The 21,361-nt window shown below is 33.3% G+C and overlaps 1 protein-coding gene across 1 annotated transcript in view; it reads left to right on the top strand.

Moving 5' to 3' along the window:
* Window positions 1-8,192: 8,192 nt before the first annotated feature.
* LOC133326827 (tyrosine-protein kinase-like otk) overlaps window positions 8,193-21,361 on the top strand; it is a 38,148-nt gene continuing 24,979 nt past the window's right edge. Inside the window, 3 exon segments of the mRNA XM_061535431.1 lie at window positions 8,193-8,262; window positions 15,414-15,551; window positions 15,642-15,803. Of these exon segments, the coding sequence (XP_061391415.1) occupies window positions 8,193-8,262; window positions 15,414-15,551; window positions 15,642-15,803 (370 nt within the window).

Below are 21,361 nucleotides of genomic sequence, written 5' to 3'. Positions count from 1 at the left end.
ATCCTTTTTTGGGTTGGTTGCTTTGTTGGCTGACTAAAACTGGGCGCTTCTGCTTCTGCCATTACTGCTTCTCATGCCATTCTTCTATGCTGCTGTTGTTGCTGTTCCATTCCGTTTGTTTGGTGCGGCATTATTACCCGAAAAATGCTATAAAAATCCTTTTTGTTTAGTTTCATTTTATATCGTGGCATTACAACGTTAACCTAACCATCCCCCCTCCGACAATCCGTCCTTAGGTCGAGGGGTGGAATTTGAATTTGGCACACACACAGACAGCCAGCCAGTAACGGGAATATGCTGCTGATAACGAAAATACGCAGACACATATCGGACCTTAACACAAACCCCACATAGCTTACAAAAGCAGTTAAACGCATAAAACCGAGCATGAGGTTGGCCTGCGAGGACGATGAGGACGAGAACTTCTACAACGACGATGACGACGAATGAACTGAACTCGACGAAATCATTTCATTCTTTGACATTTATTGATGCCATAAACTTGAGAATTTATGTTTCACGGCGTCTGCTGTTATTACAATGACAGCGGTAGCAGCAGCAATGACAAAGGCGACGTTGACTGCTCGCATAAACACACACATACACTCTCACGCACGCACACACACACATTCACTCACCCATCTAATGGAAGAAATGCTAAAATTTTAGACGCCTTAACTTAACAGTTACTTTTACTATCGCTGCTTGGCTTAGAATTGCCACTCTTTTACTGCCACATATTTTAGTGGCCATCATTGGCCTGGCTGGATAACTTGCTGGGTGACTGGCTCAGGCTGTAATTATGGTCTCTGCCACTGCCAATTTAACTGCTTTCTGCACTGCTGCCGCTGCTGTTAATGTTAATTTTGTTGCCGCTGTTGAAAGCATATCCTTTTTTTGGTTGATCCTAAATCCGGTAAAACTAAAATGGGTATTATGTTGATTATGGAATATGTAAAGCACCACCATGACTGCTACCACCCCACCAGCCCTGCCATCAACGTGAACAACAGCAACTAAGTTTTTCATAAATTGAAATTAAATATGGGCTGCAAGGTTTCGCTTTGCGGAGATGAGTAATTTTGTTTTTGACTTATTAACTGGAGATAGAAAATTAAAAATATTAAACATTTTAGGGGGAATGGGAGGAGGGATGATCTAAGTGAAGGGGAAAATATCTTGGAGAAAGGAATTTAAGAGGAAATTTAGAAATTTTATATATCCTCAGGAGTGAAAAGGTTCTACAGAAGATCGTGTCTTCTGGAAAATATCGATAAAAGTCCAGATAAAAGTCCAGTTCTTATATATGTGTGCCAACCTTCAGGAACCCTTTATACCAAATTACAGCCAAATCGATGACAAAATGCGGCTAAAGCCTTCAAAATATCAAATATGGATCGGTACCTATATATGGGAGCAATACCAACATACAAACCGATATTGACATCTTTGTGGAAAGATTTGATATCCCAGGATAACCTGAAAATTAAATTAGAGGCAATTCGGTTAAGAAACAAAGTCCCCATAATATCGAATAATAGGGATCATCAAATATCGAAATTTTTAAGGTACGGTTATATGGCGCCCAAACGAAAAAAGTTTACCAATATTGATAAATTTTGGTAGGGAGATTTACTACCCAAATGAGAATCCAAAATTACATCAAATTCGGTTGAAAAGTAGGTCTGAACTCCGCTAAATACCGAATATTGGGGGTACTGATATATGGCGCCCAACCGCCAATTTTTATTAGGAAGACTTAGAATTCAAAATACTAATCTATTCGGTTCTAATCTATTCGGTTGAAAAGATTCCGAATATTCCCAAACTGCTGAAATTCTTGTAAGTACTGCTACATGGCGCCCAACCGAAAAAGTTTGCCAATATTGGTAATTTTTGATAGGCAGATATGCTACCCAATGGGAACCCAAAATACCAAATCAAAGCCAATTCAGTTGAGAAACGTGCATAAATTCCTCCAAATACCGACATTTTTTGTGGTACCGGTACATGGCGCCCAACCGAAAAAGAATTTATCAATCTTGATAGTTTTGGATAGGAATATATTAAATTATGGCCTATTCGGCTGAAATTGGTGTCCAAAATCTTCAAAATGCCGAATATCGGGGAGTACCGATTTATGAGGGCTTTACATAAACGCAGACCGACATTGATAATTTTTGGTAGGAAGATATGCTACCAAAATTATGAATGAATTATTATGAAGAACTTGATCAAACTATCGATTTTGTATAAGTATCATTATATGGCGCCCAACTGTTGTTTGGATTTATTTAATTTTTTAGAATCTCTTTATCATCAGATTTCCTTTCTCGAAGTTCGTGGAAGTTTTTTGAACCGTAATTGTTTTGCTGCCCTAACCTTCCTCTGATAAGTCTCCAGAATTTAAACCCAGTTCCGATTGTGATGGTCCTGAAATTGTAAACCTGATTTATCTTTGAAGAAGGAGCATTCTTGTGTGACCTTCCATTCTTCAACCTCGTTAATCGTCAGTTAATTACAAAGTGTTGGGCGCCAGAATCATTCTTTAGAAGATAAGGGAGTTTGAAACCATTTTTTGGAAGATTTAGGAGTTTGTAAAAAATCGGCCCGTTTGAGGTTAGGTCTTTAGTATTCCTATCTTTTATAAAACGCGATTGAACTTAATAAGAGTCCTCTATAAACGCCCAAGGTCATTTATGAGCTTACACCTGGGGTGTAAAATCAGATAAATTGAAGAAATGTTCCTTTAGAAAATTTAGAAAAATACCATTACCTAATGAAGAGCTAAACCTGATCTATAGACCACTATAAAAAGATTCTTCTATATCACTAATGCACAAAATAGTACAATAACGGTGATGGCTAAATACGAATTCTCTTTTCGTCAGATATTTTTAACGATGATCTCTCAGTTAAGCTCTCACACACCTACTCTCAATTTAATTTAGTTTAACACTGTTCAATATTCAATTGTCCGTAACGGGATTTATTTTTTGGGCAATCTCTTGACAGTTATAGTTCTAAAAATCCTCCTCTTTAAAAGAGTTATTATGATACTCCCTCAACTCCACTCTACTCTCATTTCTTTCCGCTCTCTAACTGTCATTGAAGTGTATTCCGTTGTTTTCTTTGTTTTGATGAGATTGAAGAGCTTTAGCTAATAAATTGTCTCGAAAAGAATCCGTTTTAAATGTAAACAAAAATAAATTCTAAAGTGCACAAATGAAAGATGCAATTTATTAAAAAAGGAAAAGAAAGCAATTCAAAAAACAAAACAAAAAATCACTCCTTGAGAAAAAACAACAACCACAACAGACTAAACAAATTTAGACAATAAAACTACAAAGGCCTGGAGAGGAGAAGAGGAAAGGAAAAGAAATCAAATTAGTTGCTTGTTTTATGGGCATGCATTTAATTTTTATTTCTTTCCTGGCTAGAAACAAAAAAAAAAACAACAACAAAAAATGAAGCAAAAAGAAAAAAAACTAAAACCAAAAATAAGAAGCTACCAAGACGAACACATTCAGGGCAATAAAATCAATGGCAATGGATGCTGGCATTCCTGTTTCGTTCAAGCACACACACACATAAATGCATACATGGATACATATATGCGATGGATCCATGAGTAGAAGATGAAGCAGCAGCACCAACAACAGACGATCATTGACTCCTGAACTTCAATAAAAGTGCAATAAAAATACAAATTACCATTCAAATGCAGCGGCATCAGCAGCAGTTGCATCCATCCAACGCCATCATCTCGTTCGGCTCTTTTGGTCCGATGGCGGATGGTTGGTCGTTTTCGTCATTGCCACCAGTCTCCTTGTGTTTTTTTTTTTTTTTTTTTTTTGAAGACACTGACTGGCACTACTAAACGTCCATAATGTAGTCAAATGAAGTGATGTTGAATGACTCCCCCTTCCCTACGTCCCTCCTCCCATTTGGAAGAGGAAAACGTAATGTGTCCAAACATCAAAGAATAAATCGCTGCTCCTGAAAGAAAATAAGCAACAATAAGAACAGCAACAACAACAATGTAAACGATGTGTGTGTGTGTGTGTGTGTGTGCGAAGAATGCAAATGTAGTCATTTAATTAGTAGCTGTGTACGTTCTCGTCCTCCTCACGTCGTTCGTTCGTTTTTTATTCGTCATCTTGATTTTTTTATGATTTGATTGGATCTAAGGTAGAGGAGTGAAATTGGGGGAAGTGGGAAGGGGAGCTGCTGGGTGAGAAATATTTACAACTTGAGTTACAAGATCAAATACGTTGTGTGTATGACGACGATGATGATCAGGATCATCATTATGTTGTTGATCATAATTTTGTTGTTGTTGCTGTTTATATAGCCACCCGCAACACAAACTAAACTATGAAATAAAATACATAATAATAACAACAACAAAAATAAAAATAATAATAAAAATGGAAAAACATCAGCTCATAAAATACAACAAAATGTTGCAGCTTTGTTTGTCGGCGGCATTAAGTGGTGTTGTTGGCAGGGACGTGGCTAAGTTGGGGGAGAGAGGAATATAGGATTTTTGAAAGGAAATATTTTCGGTTTTGAAATTTCAATGGAAATGACATCTCCCTTGGAAGATTTCATTTGTTGAATTTTCTTCTAAAAAAGTGCATCGAAAATTAGTCTCTTTGAATTTTTTTTGTCCAGAAGAGCGGATTTTTTTAAATATTTTTTTTAGAAGCGTGAATTTTTTAAATAATTTTTTCTCCAGAAGCTTGAATTCGTTTTGAAAAAATCCAAGGCGCGGATTTTTTTAAATATTTTTTCCAAGGTGTGGATTTTTTTTTAAATATTTTTTCCAAGGTTTGGTTTTTTTTAATAATTTTTTCTAATGCGTGGATTTTTTAAAATAATCTTTTCCAAGGTATGGATTTTTTAAAATAATCTTTTCCAAGGCATGGATTTTTTTAAATAATTTTTTTCAAGGCGTGGATTTTTAAATAAATTTTTCTATGGCGTGGATTTTTCTTTAAATAAGTTTTTGTCTAGGCGTGGATTTTTTTTAAATAATTTTTTTCAATGCGTGGATTTATTCAAAAACTATTTCCAAGGCTTGGATTTTTTCAATATTTTTTTTCAATTCGTGGATTTTTGAAACATTTTTTTCCAAAGCGTGGATTTGTATAAATATTTTTTTCAAAGCATGGATTTTTTTAAATGTTTTTTCCAAGGCTTGGATTTGTTTAAATAATTTTTTCCAAGGCGTAATTTTTTTAAATAACTTTTTCCAAGGCGTAATTTTTTTAAATAACTTTTTCCAAGGCTTGCATTTTCTTAAATATTTTTTTTCATGGCGTGGATTTTTTAAATAATTTTTTCCAATTTTTTATTTTTTTTCTATTATTTTTACCAAGGTTTTCATTTTTTGAAAAAAAAATTAATGCGTGGACTTTTTAATTATTTTTTCAAGGCGTGATTTTTTTTTAATATTTTTTTCAAGGCGTTGATTTTTTTAAATGATTTTCATCAAAAGTTCATCCGAAATGACTTTTCATTCAAAGAAGTTTATCTAAGGGGACCTTTCATTCAAAAAATTTTCGAATAACATTTCATCAGCGATGCTTTTCTCTAAATACCAAAATTTTTTAAAAAATATTTTCTATAGTAAAAATCTGTTCCATTTCAAAAAAATCCCCCCTCCATACCCCTACGTCCATGACTATATGTGTGTGTGGCTAATTTGTAATTTGGTACGATTTATTTCAGATTTTATTACGCTTATTTATTTATTCTAGATGCGGTTGTTGATAATTTCGGAAGTCACAAAATATAAAACGAAGATCACAAAAAAGCACTTGCTAAGCAACAAAATCCAAACATCCCCACAACAGCAACAAGAACAATAACAACAGACGATCCAGCAACTGCAGCAGCAGATGCAATAAAATGAGAACTCAATGTGTTATGGTTATTCTATATTTTAGCGGTTTTCGTAAACAAAATACGATGTTATTAAATGCTCATAAAAGTCAAAAAAAAGGAAAAGAGAACAACAACAACAAAAATCGGGAATAAAATTTTTATAAATAACATAAAAGGAAACAAGAATGCAGCAGCAGCAAGAGAGAATGAGAATTCTTTTCAAATAATGAATGCATTTTCTTATTGGGAGTTTAGAGGCCGTTATTACATTATGAGAAACACATCATTATAACAGGACAAGAGTATGATGGCACGCTCTCGCTCTTTTCCTGTTGTTACGGGGGATACATTCACGTACTCTCTGTATGTGTGTGGTGTGTGTGCATGTGATTTGTTTTGTTAAAACCGGCTTTTTATTGTTTTGCCTCCTTGTATTTTGTTTGGGAGCCATGAAGAGAAGAGAGTGTGCTGTGTGTATGTGTTGAGAGAGTACTATGCAACTCTATGGAGAAAGTGAGTTGTTCATAGAGTTGCTGCATTTTACCATCAGTTGTTGTGCTTCAGTTTAGTTTGGTTAGCGTACGGAAACGGTTGTTCAAAGCGGATACGGAATAGACAGACACAGCACAACAGTGTTATAAAGGAAACAAAAAACACACAGCATATAAAAGAAGAACAAGAAAATGTTAAGACAAATTTTGTGAATAATAAAAGAAAATATAAATTCTCGAATGGAATAAAAAAGAAACTGAAATTTTAAAGGAATTTGTTTAAGTAAAAAAAAAAAATAAAACCCTTTATTGTTCTGAGTGAACCCATAAAACAAATTAAATGCACCAGAAAAGGTGCTTAAAGATAATAACCAAAAACCCATAACAATAAATGTTTTGTGTCTGTGTGTGTACGTGAGCATAAAATTAATGCCGCCATTTGGCTGGGTGTTGATAATGTTTCGATGTGTCGACGACGATTGTTGTTTGATTAACAATTTACGTTTACTTTGAAGTTAAACTGCCAAACGTGATAGAACCTTAGATAGATGGAAAGAGGTGAAAAAGGAAAAATAAACATAAAAACTAGTGTGTTAAGATAAAAAACCAAAGAACACCCAGACTCGGAATGCATGAGGGAACAAATTCTTCTATCTACCTTTGAGTTGTTGCTGTTGGTTTTTTTATAACTATCCAAATATCAATTAATATTAAGTGAAAACAAATAACACAACATATCACCATCAGTGATGTTTGTTGTTGGTGCTGTTCTTATTGTGCATTTAAACGTGTGTGTGCATGCTAGTTGTTTAACCAAAGTAAACTGAAAACCCATGCATGAATGCATTTGACAATCATCCATTGCCATAAATGAACTCCTCACACATTACATAGGAGTAGACAGACATACAGTTCTTATTACTTCATGGACATTTTGATGGAGTTCGGACCAATATACAAATTAACTGAATAACAAGAAAAACAACAACAAGGAAAAATAACATCCCAACCAAACTCATTTGCCGCCCAAAGTATTTGTTGTAATACACGTTTCGTTTAATATTCGTGTGTTTTTATGCCTGTGATTTATAACACCAAGAACCAGCCAGCCATCGAGACAGACAAACAATCTGCGCACTGCATTTTGGATACAATAACAAAAACAACAGCCGCTAAAACCAAAGACCCAGACAAGAACCATTTCTCCCTACTAAATCTTCCAACAGTCCACACTTTGATTTACCTGCCAAGAAGCAAATGTTTTTTTTTGTTTTCTGTTATAAATCAACAAAGTCTTCCTTGCCCTCGAATGCCTTACCAGCAACAATAACAAAAACAACAACGACAAAAAACACATTGGCCAAATATTGAAAGAGAACACACAGCGTCCTTCTCATCTCACCGTAATCATCATCATTATTTTACCGTTTGTGTTGTGCTCAAATAAATCACAGACTCTTTAAAAGCAAAGAGTGAACGAGAGAGAAAGAGAAAAACGACAACTTCAGAGAATACTTAAGAAATCATTAAAACAAATACAATAACAATAATAGTTAAAGCAAAGTCTTGCCAAAAAATAACAAAAAACAAGGAAAAATAAACGGAAAAATGAAAAGATTTTTATAAAATAGAAAAAAAGGACAAACATTTGCTTTTTATTCATTCACTCGACTCACTTAGACAGTTTTTGTCCGACTGTTGTCAGTCATCAATTAACTAATTGGATACTTGAAAACGAGAAAGGCTAGAGAGGAGAGAGCTGCAGTAGTAGAAGAAGACGAAGTAGTCTTATCATCACATTTCATCATCATGGATCTCATCAACATAGTAAAGGATTTAAAGTTATTAACTGTCTTGTTAATTATTTGCAGTAAACAAGGTAAGTGGTTGTAGAACAAACAATAGGGAAAGAATTTTTATGTATATAAAAATAACAATCGAACGAAAAATGAAATTTTTTCGAAATTTTTAAGATAATTTTTTAAATTAAAAATCATCATTTTGTTGGAATAGTGTTGTTTTAGAAATAAATTATGAAAAATGATCTGAAATTGTGGCGTTATAGGAAAATTGTTATGTAGCCACGATAAGAATGAGAGTAGATTTGCAATTTATAAAAAAATTTAAAAAATATTCATCGAGGATGACCTTTCATTCAGAGGAATTCATTGGAGATGATTTTTTTTAATGACTTGCTCTATGGATATGAATATTCATCCACAGATGTTGTTCAAAGAAGTCCTTTATTCAGAAAAGTTCATGGCAGTTGATTTTTCTTTAATGAGATGTTCATCGGAGATGACATTTCATTCAGAGATGGTTATCAGAAAAGAAGTTATCAGTGAAGTTTATCGGAGATGATTTTTTATCGGATATAAAAATTAGATATTTTTCTAAATGTTTAGTTTAGTATATATTGGGGAGATTGAAGTTTTTATAATGTAAAATTATATTTTGGGAAATTAAAACAACACTGGAAGGACCTAAAATCAATAAGAGGTCAAAGATGATATTTCATTCAGAAAATTGCATTGGATATGATTTTTTATTAACTTACTCATCGGATATGACCTTTTTCCATATATGATAGAAGAAGACCTTTCATTCAGAAAAGTTCATTGGAGTTGATTTTTTCTTTAACGAGATGTTCAGCGGTGATGACATTTCATTCAGAGATGTTTTTCGGAGAAGACCTTTTACTCGCTGAAGATTATCGTATTTGATTTTTTATCGTATAAAAATATGATATATTCTCTAAATGTTTAGTTAATCAAATATTGGGGAAATTCAAGTAACATCGAAGGACCAAAAATTAATAAGAGAAATATTCAACTAATAATGGACCAAATGAGAAACAAAGAATAGAGATATTTCAACTGTGGTCTTTTAGAAAGAATTTTTGAACCGATTGGGGAATGAAGTATTAAGAAAAATGAAGCTAGTTCGGATTTTATTAAAAAATAAAAAAAAATTTAATTTTTTTCTTTATCACATAATGGGTAACACTAAACGCTTCTATCCGAAATACGGATTGAGAAATAAAAAGAGATCAATTTTGACTTCTAGAGAAAATTGTATCGCTAATCTAACCTAAATCTAACCTGTGTTGAAATGTTCTCCAAGAAATTAAAATTTTGGGTACATTTTTAGGAAACGGTAATGATACTTTCTTTAAAGAGGTTCGTAACAATGAAAATTTCTGTAGGAACTCATCTGAATTATAGAAGTCTTCATCGAAGGTGGTTTTCTAATAGACAATAATTAGTAACTGATTTTCATATACCCTCCTCCATAAGGCGGAGTGAGTATTAAATTTGTAATTCCACTCGCAGCACCTTCAAATAATCGTCGCAGTCCCCATAATGTATAATTATAGTAGATCAATTAAAAAAATCGAAGTCTGGATCACGATAGACATATTCAAGACTTAATATTGAGCTCTGGAAATTTGCACAGATATTGTTAGTCCTTCTGGGATGTTTGATATTGCTGATGGGATATATCAATCTACGCTTTGGTATAGCCCTCATATAATGTCCCTCCTTAATAGCCATTCCCCTTTTCGTAATAAATATTTTTTCGGGGCATAGTTTTAAGGATTTTGCCTGATGCACTTATATTTAAGAATGCATGTAGTGTACACAACATGCTGTTGCACTATATTGTTAAGATTCAAAGAAGGGTGGTACATACATAAGCATGTTTATTATACAATGATGTTAGGTTTCAGTTCTTTACCCTGATATGTAATTAAAGTTTTGATTAAATAAAATGGCCTAGCCAAAAAAGAAAAGAGTTCCCCTCAATATAACCGCATATGTTGGGCAGGTTATTTAAGCGAATTTGCTGTTTAAGGTACTCATGGTATAGAAAATCTACATTCCAAAAAATATCAAAGCGCTTCGAGGTAACTCCCCCACCCCTATAACGGTAACCTCCACAATATGGTATTTTTTGACATTTTGAGCACTGACTTGGCTATAATTTGGTATTTTGGGTTTTAATTGGGCCGCAACTATGTCTACCAAAAACTGTCCAAAATCTCAGTACCAAATATTTTTATTATTGGTGCCCGTTTTGGTATAGCTTCTAGCATATTCTTCAACTGTCTCGCCTAATTCAAAACTTCAACTTTTACTATACAATGTATTTTCTTACAGGAAATTTAATCTATAATTAATTTTCTTGCAAAAAATTTAATCTGTGTTGAAATTTCATTTGAAACAAATCCATTTTCTTTTATAAAACAAATTAATTTGGATATTTGTTTGCAATTTAATTTCTTTGCCAAATAAATTCTCTTTGTTACCTTTCTCTATCGTAGTTATTCCTTTTTGTCTATTTGTTGTGTTGTGTTGCCAACATCACAAAAGACCACAACAATATATCCAAGCACTGAGTGTCCATTCTCTATGACAATAATAACAACAACAAAGAAAATCATCAAAAGGATTTGCTATACACACAAAGAGTGTAAACAAATACATACACATATCTACTCATAAACATTTGTCCTGGACCAGCAAACAATTTCAATTTACCCCCCTCTAGGCCACTTTCCATCGATATATTTCCGAATACAAACATTTAAGTACTTTTCCTATTTATTGATCTCGAAAAATCTCAAGAGGATATCTTTCTTACAAAGAAACAAACAATCGAACACACACACAAAACGAAGTTCCTTTACAAGATAGCAAATTTTATTCAATTTTCACATACACTCACACACACATACATACTCGAATACCTTCACTCACAATGCTTTGCCTAAAGAGTCTCCAAGAGATTTAAGTATACTTGTAAAACATTTGAATAAACTATGCCATGGCAATGACTATTGATGAATGCCAATTTTCGGGAGAGTTGATAAAGCTGATTTATGTCTTGTATTGAGGATGAGAGGGAGGTAGAAGGTGATGTGAAAGGGAATTTCTTGATAGAAAACTTTTGGGGATTAGCATAGTAGATGAATTCACACAAGAGATTTTCCATCCTAGAAAAAAAAATCATCCTGGATGAATTTTTCTGTATAGAAAAAATATAAATAACAAATGAACGCTTCTATTAAAGAAGTTGATGAACTTTCCTGATGTCAACTCTACGGAACATTTCAATTGAAGAAGTTATAACTAATTGATATATGAACCACTCGACCGATTAGAACATTGACCCCCTTATTTGTGTATTAATTATCCGGGCTAAGTAGATGTCAGGCCAATGTTATGGGTGAACACACACACTCTTATACATGTATGGCATTCTATGGCATCTCAATCATCATGCATCCGAGAAGACATACATGATTTTCCCATTGCATAGCTTAATGAGTTCCGACAAATAATGAATACTCAACGGCAAAAGGATTTGACATACATACAAAGATATGTATATTTTAAGCCGAAGGATCAAGGATATAATTACAAACATTCCTACTCACATTTGTCCTCCTCATACATTTCCATACAAATTACGACTATTTTATGGCAATTGCTGTTCGGTGTATCCTTCTTTTGTTTGTGGAGTTTTTGTTACAAATCATAACCTGAAGTACACACTTCGCAAGCGAACTAAGTACCTAGAGAGTCATATCCACAAAGATGCATACCGACCTGCTACCATTTAGCCCACGTACCACCATCATCATATTATTGTGGTAATTCATCCAGTCAGCCATATAGGAGGAATACAATTGAATATCAGCAACAACAACAATGCCACCAAACACATGGATGAATAGCTGCCGCATGGCTTCGGTTGTGGCTGGATGGCTAGGCAGTTACATCGAACGAAAAAAAAAACTTAAGCCGGCCACTTCAAGCAGATAATTTGCACTCAATGGTCGGCCAACGACTCCTGTAGACCATGAAAATGAAATTGTAACATTTTCCGCACACACACACATCGAGGGAAATCTAATACCTGGACAAACAACCACAACGAGAACAAGAAAAAAAACTAAACTGGTCACAAAACAATGACCACAAAATGAAAACATGCGTAAAACTACCGATGAAATGATGAGAATCCCAAGCAACAGCAAAACAAAAATGGTCCAATTATTAGTTGTTGTTGTTGCTCCTGTTTGTTGTTGTTGCAATATTCAACCAAGCGACTTACGTGGGCCAGTTGGACAACACTTATCTCCATTGTTTTTAAAAATTCTTTGAAGAGGCTGTGTCCGCTCTATTATCTCTCGGCCGCAATGTGTGTGTTCGTATGTGTGTATGCGAGCATGTTCGTGTGTGCTGATTTGCCAGGGATTTTAAAGATTCGCACAACAAATTTTTGACATCAAACTTGATGTGTCAGCGGCATTATCATCAAACCCTATTATTAGCATTCTCAAAACAGACCCCATCCCGCTCTTGTCCGTAAAACCAAAAAAAAATTCCCTGAAATTCTTTGTCTTTACTTAAAAAAGAGTACATTTGTGTGTTCATCGACTAGCTTATCGGCAAAGGAAATGACGAACCCAAATTCGCCATTTGCACAACTTAGGAATTGCGGATTCCTTTTTTTTTGTGTCGAAATAAAGAGGGATTGACAGAACCGATAATTATGATAATGATGATGACGGTAATGATGATGAACCCCATCGACACGAACATGAAACTATCGCAACACACGAAGATACGGATACACACACACACACACATCTTGAATATATACAGATGAAGTTAAAAGGAATTTTGCTGAGTTAGCGTAAAAATTCCTTTAAAAGAAGTTGGCATTTGAGATGAGAAGCCAAAGAGGAGGAGCGGCACACAAAATTGGGGAACAAATAAAAAATGAATAGAATAGAAAAATTCATCCCCGAATGAATATAAAAAAATATCACGATTGAATTTTTCTGAATATAAAAAAATCATTCCCGGATAAATTTTTCTGTATAGAAAAAAAATCATTCCCGGATAAATTTTTCTGTATAGACAAAAATTCATCCCCGGATGAAATTTTCTGTATAGAAAAAAGTTCATTTGAATTTTTCTGTATAGAAAAAAATTCATCCCCGGATGAATTTTTCTGTATAGAAAAAAATTTATCCCCGGATGAATTTTTCTGTATAGAAAAAAATCATCCCCGGATGAATTTTTCTGTATAGAAAAAAGTTCATCCCCGGATGAATTTTTCTGTATAGAAAAAAGTTCATCCCCGGATGAATTTTTCTGTATAGAAAAAAGTTCATCCCCGGATGAATTTTTCATCCATCCCCGGATGAATTTTTCTGTATAGAACAAAGTTCATCTCCGGATGAATTTTTCTGTATAGAAAAAAATTCATCTCCGGATGAATTTTTCTGTATAGAAAAAAAAATTCATCTCCGGATGAATTTTTCTGTATAGAAAAAAAAATTCATCTCCGGATGAATTTTTCTGTATAGAAAAAAAATTCATCTCCGGATGAATTTTTCTGTATAGAAAAAAAATTCATCTCCGGATGAATTTTTCTGTATAGAAAAAAAAATTATCCCCGGATGAATTTTTCTGTATAGAAAAAATTCATCCCATTCATTCATCCCCAGATGAATTTTTCTGTATAGAAAAAAACTCATACCCGGATGAATTTTTCTGTATAGAAAAAAATTCATCCCCGGATGAATTTTTCTGTATAGAAAAAAATTCATCCCCGGATGAATTTTTCTGTATAGAAAAAAATTCATCCCCGGATGAATTTTTCTGTATGGAAAAAAATCATCCCCGGATGAATTTTTCTATATAGAAAAAAAAATCATCCCCGGATGAATTTTTCTGTATAGAAAAAAAATCGTCCCCGGATGAATTTTTCTATATAGAAAAAAATTCATCCCCGGATCAAATTCATCGGATGAATTTTTCTGTATAGAAAGAATTCATCGGATGAATTTTTATGCATAGAAAAAATTCATCCGCGGATGAATGCATAGAAAAAATTCATCCCTGGATGAATTTCATCATGGATGAAATCATCCGGATGAATTTTTCTTTTCTCCCAAAATTCCCATACTTCTCTTTGATAATATTAAAAACGGGCTTTCGAACCCATGTGAGAATACAACAAGAGCAACAAAAAATCGCAACGCAATAATTCCATGTGAACTCCGCAGATTCGTGTTGTCTTGCTTGCTGACTGACTGCTTGGTTGGTTGGCTATATGTCCGTTTATCTGTCGTTCTGTCTATCCGACTGTCATTTAATAAGTTAGACCTTCGCTTCACATTGATGGTGGCGATGACGGTGATGATGATATTCGGTGGCGGCTACAAACGCAATACATGTTTTCTGGGTTTAGTTTTAATGAAAGTGTGGCCTGGTCCCTTTTGGCTGCTGCCATAGCCTGACTTGCCTCTCCGGCTGGATGGCTGGCTGCCTGGAACAAATGCTCTGATGCTGTTGATGGTTAATGGCAAAAATCGATTCTTCATGCATGAACAGTTCAATCTGTAGTTTTTTTTGCTGTTGTGTTGTTGTGATTTTTATTTAATGTTTTGCGTTCTCCATTGCGAGCAATGTGAAGCGTAGCGATATGTTCCGGTCCATGTTCTGGATAATATAGATTAAATGCCAAATAACTTAAGTTCGGTTATGTGTGTGTTTGGAATTAATATTAAAGTTGTAAGATTCATGAATAGTTTTGTTTTTCAAATTTGTTAGTTAGTTCCTATGGCTCGGAATGTGGGTTTTTGTGTTTCTCTGTTTTGTGCTTTTAATCAATGGCAACGGAGCTATCAGTCTGCCTGCCTGTTTACCTTTTGGCATAGCCCCGCCACTTTGTTTGGGGATGGTCGCCATGTAACGTGTGATTGCTCCATAAAATAATGATTTGTTCAGCACTATTATTTTTATCCGTAACCACACACACAGGCACACACGAGAAGACACACATAGGAACGTTCACACACATGTATGGAGACAGGCAAATATTGATTTCATTGTCCTTTTCTTGTGTTAAAATGTGGGGGATAGCTGAAGAGATAACGTTTATTTTCTTTTCCAAACCTGAATGTTATTTAATTTTTTGTTGTTTTTCTCCCTTCTCTCGTTATTCTAGTTTTTTGTTCCCTGGCCGAAACATCATCACGTTTCCTGACTTTGCCCCAGTCACAGTCAATTGCCGAAGGAGATACAGCTGATTTTAATTGCCATGCCACACCCACCCGTGGCCTAATCTATTCCTGGACATTGAATGGTAATTATCTGGAAAATTATCTCAATTATTTCCAAATTTCTTTTTGTTTTATTTTGTTTAATCACAATTCATATTCATGTTCATTTCTAGGCCAATTAATTCAAAATTCCAGCCGCATCTATCAAAACGGTTCCGATTTACATATTGAAGCGGTTAGCCGTGAATCGGATGCCGGTGATTATGTATGCATAGCCACTAATGTGGCAAGTGGAGCACGTCAGGCATCGCCACCGGCACGTTTGACTGTCATATGTAAGTAGCGAAATTTCGATATTTTGAACATCAAAATAAAAAAATCATAAAAAAAAACATAAATAATTTTTGAAAAATCCCATAAGAAAAAAGGCGTGGATTTTGAAAATATTTTTTTAAGGACTGGATAAGCGTGGATTTTTGAAATATTTTTTTCAAGGACTAGAATAGGCGTGGATTTTTAAAATAATTTTTTCCAAGGTTATAATAGGCGTCGATTAAAAAATAGGTTTTCCATACCCTACCACAAATGATTGCCATGACAAATTTTTGATGTGGCGAATTATTTTTTCCAAAAAAACATTTCTCCTCCTCACACTCTCCCATACATATGTATGAATGGTTGTGTGTGTATAGCATTGAATTTGCGACATTCTTAAAATTCATTTAGGTGTTTGTGCTGCTGCCTATTTGACATTCTCCAACACTCGAATGGTTGGGATGATAATATTCATGATGCATAATTTGTGTTCCTATTTTTTTCCCGACCTGGCAAACATTCAAATGTATGGGAGTGTGAATGCGTGATGAGTGTGTGTATTTGTATAGAATTGTGAAAAGCTTTTCATTCATTCATTCATGTTTTTTGGTTATCTTCTCCTGCCAATTTTATGTAAATTGGGTAACGAGAAATGCACACAAAAAAGGAACACAACAAATGAATGAATGGAAGGATGGATGGGTGGAGGTGAGGTCCTTTTTCTCGCTTTTTTTGGGAAAAATATTTTCACGTATTTTTCCCAACTTCACACTCAACTAATTGGTGGTAATGTTGTTATGGGGAAAGCTGTTGTCAGGTATTGTGGTATCCTAACTAACCTTAGACATGTTGAGCGGAATTGTTCATTTTTTTAATGAATTTTTTTGACAAATGCAAAATATGTTAGTGGAATATAAATGAAGAATGACAAGTGAGATAAACTGAGAGTGAGGAATGGGACACACATAAATAACCTAGGGCAAGGAATGGAAAAATAATTAAAATTTCCAAAGAAAAATAAATAAAATATAAAGAAAAATTCATCCGATAAAAAAGTCATCCGATGAATTTTTTTCTATAAAAAAAAATTCTTTAAAGAAAAATTCTTCCAATGGATTTTTTTTCTATAAAGAAAAATTAATCCGTTTTTTTCTATAGAGAAAAATGCATCCGATGTTTTTTTTATTGTATGATGAATTTGTGCTATAAAGAAAAATTCATCCGATGAAATTTTTTCCATAAAGAAAAAATTTTTTTCTATAAAGAAAAAGTCATCCGATGAATTTTTTTCTATAAAGAAAAATCCGATGAATTTTTTTCTATAAAGAAAAATTCATCCGATGAATTTTTTTCTATAAAGAAAAATTCATCCGATGAATTTTTTTCTATAAAGAAAAATTCATCCGATGAATTTTTTCTATAAAGAAAAAGTCATCCGTTGAATTTTTTTCCATAAAGAAAAAATCATCCGATGAATTTTTTTCCATAAAGAAAAATTCATCCGATGAATTTTTTTCAATAAAACAAATTCATCTGATGAATTTTTTTCAATAAAGAAAAATTCATCCGATGCATTTTTTTCTATAAAGAAAAATTCATTCGATGAATTTTTTTCTATAAAGAAAAATTCATCCGATGATTTTTTTCTATAAAGAAATTTTTTTTTCTAAAAAGAAAAATTCATCCGATGAATTTTTTTCTATAAAGAGAAATTCATCCGATGAATTGTTTTCTATAAAGAGAAATTCATCATATGAATTTTTTCTATAAAGAGAAATTCTTCCGATGAATTTTTTTCTATAAAGAAAAATTCATCCGATGATTTTTTTTCTATAAAGAAAAATTCATCTGATGAATTTTTTTCTGTAACGAAAATTCATCCAATGATTTTTTTCCTTTAAAGAAACATTCATTCGATGATTTTTTTCTATGCAGAAAAATTAATCCTAGGAAGGATTGGCTTGGGAGAGTCCTCTAACATTCCAGGTCTTCAACTTGATGATATCCCATCTATGGTATTTCATCTTTGAGGACATCTACCCTGTCATAGGTCTTTACAATCCCCACTACTAATTAATTTCTTCCTAAATACAACAACAACTTCAATGACAAAAAATTAATTAAATCAAATTGAATTCAATTAAATATTCATTGGCAATTGGAAGTAAAAATTAATTAAAAAAATGATCCCAACTTCGAAATTCCAGAATATTCCTTTAAATCATTTTAAATTCCCCCACAATTTAAAGGCAACCAATTTTTTGCAATGATTTGATTTTTTTTTGCTCCTGCTGCTGTTGTTGTTCCTGAAGTGGTAGCAACAACAACAACAACATCTCGTTATTCTCATCATCAACACGTCAACGTTAAGCAAATACCAAGAGGCAACCAACAACAGCAGGAGTAGTAGCAGTAGGCAAGCAAGGAATGGCAGTAGCTGTTGTTGTGTGGCAGTTGCATGGCAGGCAAATATAACGAACAAAAATAACAACAACAACATGAAAATTAAAATGTATGTTGCAGCACACATAAATACTAGGGCATATACAAATTCAACTAAGTACTTATATACATACATTAATGGATACATATATACACTCACACACATAACAACATACATATCACATTCATACGTTTATACGTAAGTGTACATTCGTGTTTGTGTGTGTGTCTATCCAGCCTAGCCCATTATAAGTGTTTGCATATACAAATTTTAAGTGGTTTTTGAGTTTGCATTTTGTATCCACTAGTGGGGTATCCTTAAGGATAATAAATGCAGTTACACTTATACTGCAACATACACACACACAAACACACCTCTACACATCGCCCACACAAATCCATATGCATATCATATTCATTTACCTAGGCAGACAAGTTGCTAGCTTGGTTACTTGCTGGATAGCTAGCTGGCTGGCTTGCAGCATTTTCAGGACCTCACCTCCCCTCTGCGCCCACCCTTCGCCATCACTCTCCCTAACTTGTTTACTCTTCTTGACTTCTTCCAACTCATTTCCAGTTAAAATAATAATAAAAAACCAACAACACAAAACATTGCAATACAAATGTCCTGAATATCAGCACCACGACCATATGAGCTCCGCATTTCTTGTTTTTTTTTTTTGGCTGAAGTGCCAGATGTGTACACTTGGAAAGCGAAAAAAAAAAACAAAATAAAACATGCTCTAGGGTTGTTGCTTGTTTTTTCTTCTCGTTTTTTCATTTTTTGCTGTTTAAGTAGTAATGCCATGTAATATTCATTAGAAGTCGAGGAGGATAGCAGGAGGGTAGTTTTTTAGAGTTAGGATTAGGATTAAATTAAATGGAATTTAAGTTAGGGAGATGGATTTTTAGGTTGTAGTTTTTAGAACAAAAAAAAAAAAAAAACTAAAGGAAAAGGATAATTAAGTAATTGTTGGATTTTCGAAATTAAGGGCAATTTTTAATAAAAGCAAGATAAGGGTATCGGAATAATTGTAGGATTTGAGGATTTACAAATAGGTATTTTTGAGGCAATATATGTTAGGAGTTTGATATCGAAACCTTTCTAATTATCTTGTATAGAGTCAAGATAAGGAATGTCTAGATATTTCAGCTATTTTTCAAATAGGCCCAATTTTTCAAATAGGCCCAATTTTTCAAAAGAGGATATCCGGGGTATTCCTATGAGTTCATAAACGTTAAAAGACAGACAATTTCTATAAGAAGGTCTTGTAGTGATCCCAGGGTTTTCTTGAGGTAATCATTTAAGCTTGTATAGGGACATTTCTCAACTTCTTCGTCGGAAAATTCTAGGAGTATTTAATATGATCTTCATGGTTTTTATGGGGACATTTACCATCACATTTACATTTACTAGTCCTCCTTTTCCCTAAGGAGTCCCACCAGATATTCTATTAAAATATTTCTCCTGGCTTCAATAGGAAGACTTCCACGTCCGTCTATGACGAGAGAACGAGTCGTCTAACACTCCAAGAATTCAAATATTGCCCGACTTCTTAAACAATTTTCAGAAGATTTTTTTAATTTTGTTCCCAAAATAACTTTTAGGTCTTTAACAAGAAGCTCTTTCTTTATAGCTTCAATAGAAAGGCCTATCGGAACTTCTATAAGATTTCCTTCATGGATTCTTGAAGAAATTATTCCTGATCTTTAAATTTATATTTCTGCTGGTATTTTATTAGAATCCCTTTTTGGCCATTTATAATAAGGGTGCTATTTTTAAAATTTCATGTCTTCAAATATTGTCCGAAATCTTACCTTCTTGGTCTTCTAAAATTGGTCCAAAGTAGGACATATAATAGGACTTTCCAAGACTTTCATAACTTGAACTTCATAGGCGTTCTTTTTCTGGATTTTCAAAAAACCTTTCGGTTCTTCCCATAACAATACCTACCTGATTCTCTATAAATTCCTTCCTAATCTTTTATAAGATGACCTTCGCAGATTAGGAGATCTCTTCGAATAGTGTGTAAGATAATTCTTTCATGAGCCTCCACTTGACATTTTTTTTAACCGGTATCCTTGGGTCTTCTCTAAGAAATTCTCAAGAAACCTTCTTAGGTTCTCTCTAGGGAAAGATCTCTTCTCTATGATTACTCTTCCTGAATAACTTTTCAAAAAGAATCATGGGACCTTTTCTAAAAAATCTCAAAGAGTCCTTCTAGGGTTCTTTCACTAAGATTAGGTTTGTTTATTCTCTTGAAAAGACATATGTAAGATTTTTTATAAAATGATGCCTTCATGAGTTTCTGCCTGAATAATTTTTCTTGTTTTTTTTTTAAATCATCGTAAAATACCACTCTAACTTTTTGTAAAATATCTTTAAAAATCTCGCTTATTTACTACTTCTATAGGAAGAGCTTCTAGAGTCTTTTATGAACATAGATATTCTATAAAAAAAATCCTGCAAATGTTTTATTAAAAAAAAAACATTTATCTTTAAAAACCATTTTTACCTTCTTCCTTCCATTTTATTACCTATGATCTTCATTAAAATTGATATTTTATCTCTAGTAAAATGCGCAGTTTATATGTCTACCGACTTTTCTTATAAAATTAATTTAAATTACGAGGAATATGGGTTAAATCAATTTACATTCTAGTATAAGGTTTTGAACTTTTCTGCCTAAAAGTATGCACCAAACCTTTGTTTATAAATTTATTTTAATTTCTTATGAATATCCTAAAAAATGCATTCAAATATTAATATGAAAATTAATCCTAGAACTTTACTGCCTAAAAATATGCACCAAATATTTGTTTTTTAAATTTATTTTAAATTCATTTCTGATTGTGTTTCAATATCCTATATAAAATGCCTTCAAATATTAATAAGTTTTTGGTCTCTCTTAAGAATGTGCCTTAAGCTCCTTTGTATTTTGGTTTTGGCTTTTTGCTGCCTAAATGTAGGCATCAATATGACTTTAAATTTATGTTAAAGTCCCTTAAGATTTCATGGCGAAATTGCCTTAGAATGTTTTTTAAAAATAAATATTTTATCTCCTTAAAGAATGTGCAAAAACCTCCTTTGACATTGGGGCCTAAAAGTATGCACCAAATGTCGTTATTTAATTTG

Source organism: Musca vetustissima, unplaced genomic scaffold, assembly GCF_032173495.1.
Source record: "Musca vetustissima isolate MV318-11 ecotype Yass unplaced genomic scaffold, APGP_CSIRO_Mvet_v1 utg4449, whole genome shotgun sequence".
NCBI classification, from domain to species: Eukaryota; Metazoa; Arthropoda; class Insecta; order Diptera; family Muscidae; genus Musca; species Musca vetustissima.
This window is presented reverse-complemented; position numbering and strand designations above follow the sequence as displayed.